This window comes from Poecilia reticulata, linkage group LG4 (genome assembly GCF_000633615.1).
Source record: "Poecilia reticulata strain Guanapo linkage group LG4, Guppy_female_1.0+MT, whole genome shotgun sequence".
NCBI lineage: Eukaryota > Metazoa > Chordata > Actinopteri > Cyprinodontiformes > Poeciliidae > Poecilia > Poecilia reticulata.
In genome coordinates, this window is record NC_024334.1 from 11133781 (window position 1) to 11139850 (window position 6070).

The following is a 6070-nucleotide window of genomic DNA, read 5'->3' on the forward strand; positions in this document are numbered from 1 at the left end:
ACCTCAGATTTATTGATGAAAAAATGACCAAACCGTGGGGTGCAGTTATGTACAATAGGATTTAAATACTGTTTATTTGATGTCCCATTTGCTTAATCATTCCCAGGTTTTTAATCCAAACCTACTTTTGAAAACATATAGATTCTTTTTTTTTGTTTGTTTTTCCGTTTGTGTATTGAGGAGCTGGTGCATGATTTAAGGGACTGTTTTTGGTCACTTCCCTCTTTTCCCCTATCTGTGATTTAGGGAGAGGAGGCTGAACCCACTTGTGCAATCATTGAGCAATCTTCTTTCCTCTCTCTCTCTCTCTTGTGAAATCCACGGCTCCTTCTCTGTATAACAGTGTAGCCGTCTGTGGTGCCTCGCTGTTTGGTGGTTCAGAGCAGAAGGTTAACATGCACATGATAACGAGAAGCTGCGTCCTACTGCTGTGGTCGCAGTTATTGACTTCTGTAACATGCCAAGGTAAGTCCTAGTACTTCTGCTCGTATTTTTCAATTTTAAAGTATTTTGCATTTATTGTTTGATGATTTGTTATTGATATAAACCCACTGACATTGTTTGTTGCCGTCACACAGACTGTACACGTGAACAGTTTCTTAACAGCCGTCACTTTGATTCAAATTTTGACATAAGTGGTTTGGATGCCACTTACAGCGGAGGAAAACAAGTGAGAGTTCCCTGCAGTGTTGGCTACACTGGCTTTTTCAAGCTGATCTGTACTGAGGGGAACTGGGAGCCTTCTGGCAGAAAATGTGAACGTAAGTTTAAAACGTTTTTCATTCATTCTGCCACTTTTACCTGACTTTTTTCTCCCGCTACAGAATATTTACCCATGTTTTGTTCTTGTCCCAATATTTTAAGCGAAATCCTGCGGACATCCCGGAGATGCACAATTTGCAGATTTCCGACTTGTGGTCGGAGATGATTATGTGTTTGGATCTCAGATTGTTTACGAGTGCAACCCAGGGTATGATAAGATAAAATAAGGTCCTTTCTCTTTGTGAGTTTTGTTGTGAGTATTCTTACAACTCTCATTAAAAACTTTTTACAGTTATCACATGGTCAGTCGGTCAAGCCGCAGGCGCTGCTTGGCAGATGGCTGGGATGGGACCATCGCAGTGTGTGAAGGTATGAGTTGAATATGAAGTTAATTTTTGGTCAATATAAATAAGGCACCACTTTCATTTAGAAGCAAAGCCTGTAGCAAAGCAGTTTGTGAGTCTTTTCAATTGCCTCTAAGGTTGCAAACTGCTTGTCAAAGAAGAAACACCCTGAATAAATGTATGACGTGAGGAAGTGATCAGTAGCTGCTTCTCCACTGAACATATAATTGAGCAATTTGACATTTCGAGAATAAATAAAATTTAGTTTAATGGAATTTTTTTTTTTTTTTTTGGAAAAAAAAAAAGTATTTTTCATTAAAAAATGTTGGCATTAGGATGAGGAGGGGTTTTTTTTTGTCCATATCAAAACTGGTTTATTTCACAAAACTGCAATGGAAGTACCTTTTTGTCGCATCTCACAAGTTACATTTTCAACAACAGGATATTACCACTGGTACAAACCATGAAGAAGAAGACGACGACAGGAAGTAGTTGAGGATCTTAGCACAGCATGTTTTTCTATGGCTTTACTGAACAAACTTATTCAAGTGACTTTAATTTCATTCCTTTGCGTACATTTCTAATGGAAACATAGCTACTGATCAGAACTAAACAAAATGAGGCAGCATTTAAAACCTTTAAATCAGAATGGAATACATTATTGTTTACTTTGTCACACTGTAAAAACACAAAGTCTTACCAACGACTTTTATGTTTTTAGTGCACTGTCAGATTATTTCACTTATAACAAAACATTTGTCCTATATGTGAAATAACCTGCCAGTGGAACTAGTACTTTTTCATCAATGTTATGGAATTACTGGCTTAAACCAAGCTCCAATGTATCGTAATAAAAGGTTGCGTGTAAGTTAGTTTTGTCTTATTTTGAGTATTTAGTAAGATTTTGTGTTTTTGCAGTGTAGAGCCTCACAAAGAAATGGTTTGCCTGATCTCTGATACAATTGATGCATGAATTATAAAATTGCATCATAACATTTTTGTATTTTTATGTAATGCCATTCAAATCAATGTTGGTATTTATATAGCTTTTCTTTTGATTTTATGTATTTATTTACTTTTTTATCACTATGTGTATAAAGCTTTCCTTGTCTTGTGTTTCAATTTTTGTCATTCCAGCCACGAAATGTCCAGTCGTTCATGCAGACAATAATGTACAGATTTTAGGGGATGCGGAAGAAGCCACTACTGGAAATGTTGTTCGGTTTAGCTGCAAGTCACGTGCTGAAGTCTTGTATGGGTCACAAGAGATTTATTGCAAGGATGATGGAGAGTGGAGTGGCCCGGCTCCGAAATGCAAAGGTATAGCAAGATGTCGAAACTAAAAATCACCAACAATTTTAAAAGCTGTCTTTTGAATATAGCATTATTCAAGATATGTTTTAACTTAGCAGCATAAGTTTAAAACAGATAAAAGCAAAATTCAAGACTCTAATAATGTATGTTAATACTTTGAACTATATTTGATACAATTTACTAAAGGAAGGGAGTATTTTTTCAGGCAAAACGTGCAATTTTATAGTACAATCAACAAACTATGTTACGTTTAGTTGTTATAAAAATGTTATACAAACAAAATTTAAAAGAAATGTAATTTTACAATTTGACGCCTGGAACTTGGCCTCTGCCTCTTTAAGAACCTTCTACTCTTTCTGACATTTCGCCTTCAGCATGTCATCAAAACAATCTTATCCTTTATGGCTTTTATGGCCATTCTTAGGAGCGTTGGACTGAGAAGTAATTCATAATTTGAGCTCAGCAGATTCACAATCCTACTGGGTGTTTGCCAATTGCTGCTGCCGCTAGTCTGGAGGAGCTGAGTAGGGAAGAAGTGAGGGACAGGTGGTCTGTTAGGTGGAAGCTGGAGAGTAAACGTTGAGGCACTCTGGAATGGCTGCCATGGCAGATTCAAGGATTTTTAAAAATGCATTAAAAGAATAAAAGCAACACTTCATGTATGTTTTGTTGACTGAATAACAACATAATACAATAAAACACTCAAAAGAGTTGATTTTATATAGCACCTCCCTACATGCCTCCTTAATATGTTTTAACAACAAGCCAATCAAATCTCAAACTGATTGAAAGGCATAATTATCAGTCTTTCCATTAGAATTGCACTTCTGTTAATGCTTGTGCTTTATATCAACAGCAATAAGATGCTCCGTCCCTCAGATTGAACATGGCCGTGTGGTTGGTACCGCTCAGGAGTACCAAGAAAATGAAATCTTAGATTTTAGATGTGATCCAAGATATAAACGGGCTGATGAGAGAACTCCAAGATGCACAAAATTTGCAGGAAAAGCCGACTGGAGTCCCACACCTGCATGTAAACGTGAGTGTGATCTCAGTAACAACAACAAATGATTTGATTGCAATGAAAAGTAACGTCTGAGGTACACATATGAAGTGTGTCTCCTTCTAACAAACTGACAAATAATGATAAATGTCCAATGATTCCAGCAATTAAATGTGAACTGACTCTGGCATCAATCCCTGGGACGACCTACGACCCTCCATACAAAAACATGTTTTCACCTGAAGAAACGGTGAGAGTCACATGTGGGGAGAAACACTGGATTCTGGACATGCAAACAACGGTGGCTGATGTTACTTGTGGAATCCGTGGAGACTGGAATACGAATCCGATATGCCAAGGTATTAAAACACAGAAGCCATCAATTTATTTAGTTAAAAAAGTCTTTGTGTTGTTTCATTAGTCCTATGTATGATTTCAACTGTTTGAATAAAAAATGTATTTTTCTCCCACTCCAGAGGTTACATGCCCACGATACATACAAGAATCATATTTGTATCGTTCTGTTAATGCTTGGGGCAGAAATAAAATAGGGGACAGAGTATGGTATGACTGTGCCTACAACTACGATGCTGTAAATTCAGACAATATGGCGACGTGCACCAGAGAGGGATGGACACCGAAACCACTTTGTCGTGGTACTGTTCACTTTAAATGCTCTTTTGTTGTTTTACTATAAAACTATGTTTGCATTTMATTTCCCTGGYCACTTTGCACGAAAKACTTCATAATCTTGAAAACAAAATCTTTGTAAATTATCCTCTTTACTTTAAAAAATAAGGCGGTAAAGAGAGGAGTCCCTCTGTGGATTATTTTGTGACAGCTGCAGTGAAGCAGTTATCTGAAGGTGGAGTCAAATTTCAAGAAACAAACAACCTGAACAGAAAGCAATTTGGCAAAACACTTCATTTATTAATTAAAAAATAGATTCTTGTACTAAAATGTGAACAATAAAACACTAACATTRATGGTTGTCCATTTAAACTCAATTTCTTKGCCAAGTAGAAACAAAAAATGTCATTTTTATGAWTATTATGATTTGTAATAAAAAAAATATAGATACTGAATATTTTTCAGGACTCACTATTGGATAAACGCGTGATGTTTCTATATACCCAAAATGATTTTGCTAAATCTTTTGATGAAATAAATGTTCAAGGGAGCAACACAAAAATCTCAAACAGCAAAAAAGCAGAAAAATAAACATATCAATTAATAACTACAACAGTGTCAAGTGCTCCTCTAGTAAAATTTATCTTAACATTTTGTTGCATTTAGATTCTTCCTTATTATCTTTTTGTTAGCAAATATCATGCAGCTAAACTCCATGTTTAATGTTATTTTCTTCATCAGGGAGACAGTGTGAAAACCCTAACATTGAAAACTCCAGAATTACCAGAGGTAGAAAAAGCACTTACTACAACGGTGACCGACTCACATACCAATGTGTGGGAGGGAATCAGGAATCTGTTACTATCACCTGTGAACGAGGAGCCTGGGTAGGGATAAAACCATGTGCAGGTAAGAACATYTKTGAGTAATTTAATTGTGTTTTAAGAATTATTGTGAGAACCTTGTCATGGGTTGAAAGGCACTCAGGATTGACCCTTTGCAACTACRAAGCGCCATGTTGGACATCGGAAGTGACAATCGGGAGTATTGAACAAAGCACTTAAGTTGTTTTCCCAAAATGAATAAACTGGAAAGTTGCTTTTGCCAGTTTATTCATGGTTTCTGCTTGTTCAAGTGGAGCTAATTTGTCTGTGAATGTAACACACCTGGTTGGGGCTCATAGACGGCGGTTTTACAGAAGCTAGAAACAACTAGCTTACAAACCAACCAACTGACCCGTTCCTCCTCTCTCCTGACTTGTGGATCAAATTACCTACTTTGCCTGAATTCACACCACAGGATTTATGTCACTATGTCAAACACCCTTAAACCAGAGCAGCCTTAAAAATGTACAAAACACAGGCAGAGCTATAGGAGGGACTGGGGGGGCGACAGCCCTCCAGTCCTGGGCCTGGGGGGGACACCGGATGGGAGGCATAATATGACTTCAGAGATCCAAGTCTGTATCMCATCTGATGAGAGCTGGAGAAGCTGGGCCCTCTCCTGTTGAGTATGGTGTATGTAGATTATAAAAAAAAAAGAAGAAAAAAAGTGTCCCCCTGTAGATCATATAGCAGGCTGCCCCAGTCACTGTTGACTCMTGGTTGCTAAAAACTTTACAAGACCGACTCATTTTTGAGGCATAGTGGGTGTAAAATATTGAATWCAATGTTGTGCCACATGACTGGCTTTATTTTCATTAACTTTATGACATACAAATTTACAAGTTGATATCGTCTCCAAGTGTATTCTGGGTAAAACACGTCACCAACYATCCGCAACRTCATCATCASTCAGATATTTAGGAACAGATTGTAAACTAGGTAGACTGGAGTATTTTTAAGASAAATATGAGTGGCTTTTATTGGTATTTTATAAAATTATGTTTTYATGAGCTTTGTTATTTTGGGTACAAAGGGCCCGGTCACCCTGCATCTTTCCTCGTCATAAAATGAAATGACAAGTTTGGTTTTCACCATTGTGCAGCCGACCACACAATTTTTACTACAAGATCAAC

The 6070-nt window shown here is 37.2% G+C and overlaps 1 protein-coding gene across 1 annotated transcript in view; it reads left to right on the top strand.

The window, feature by feature from the left end:
* Positions 1-245: 245 nt before the first annotated feature.
* Positions 246-6070, top strand: part of LOC103463360 (complement factor H-like) — an 18110-nt gene continuing 12285 nt past the window's right edge. The window contains exons 1-9 of the mRNA XM_008406659.2: positions 246-465; positions 579-761; positions 865-970; positions 1055-1131; positions 2244-2426; positions 3277-3459; positions 3588-3782; positions 3900-4079; positions 4795-4962. Coding sequence (XP_008404881.1) covers positions 396-465; positions 579-761; positions 865-970; positions 1055-1131; positions 2244-2426; positions 3277-3459; positions 3588-3782; positions 3900-4079; positions 4795-4962 — 1345 coding nt within the window. The 5' untranslated portion in view covers positions 246-395. The remainder of the gene's footprint in view (positions 466-578; positions 762-864; positions 971-1054; positions 1132-2243; positions 2427-3276; positions 3460-3587; positions 3783-3899; positions 4080-4794; positions 4963-6070) is intronic.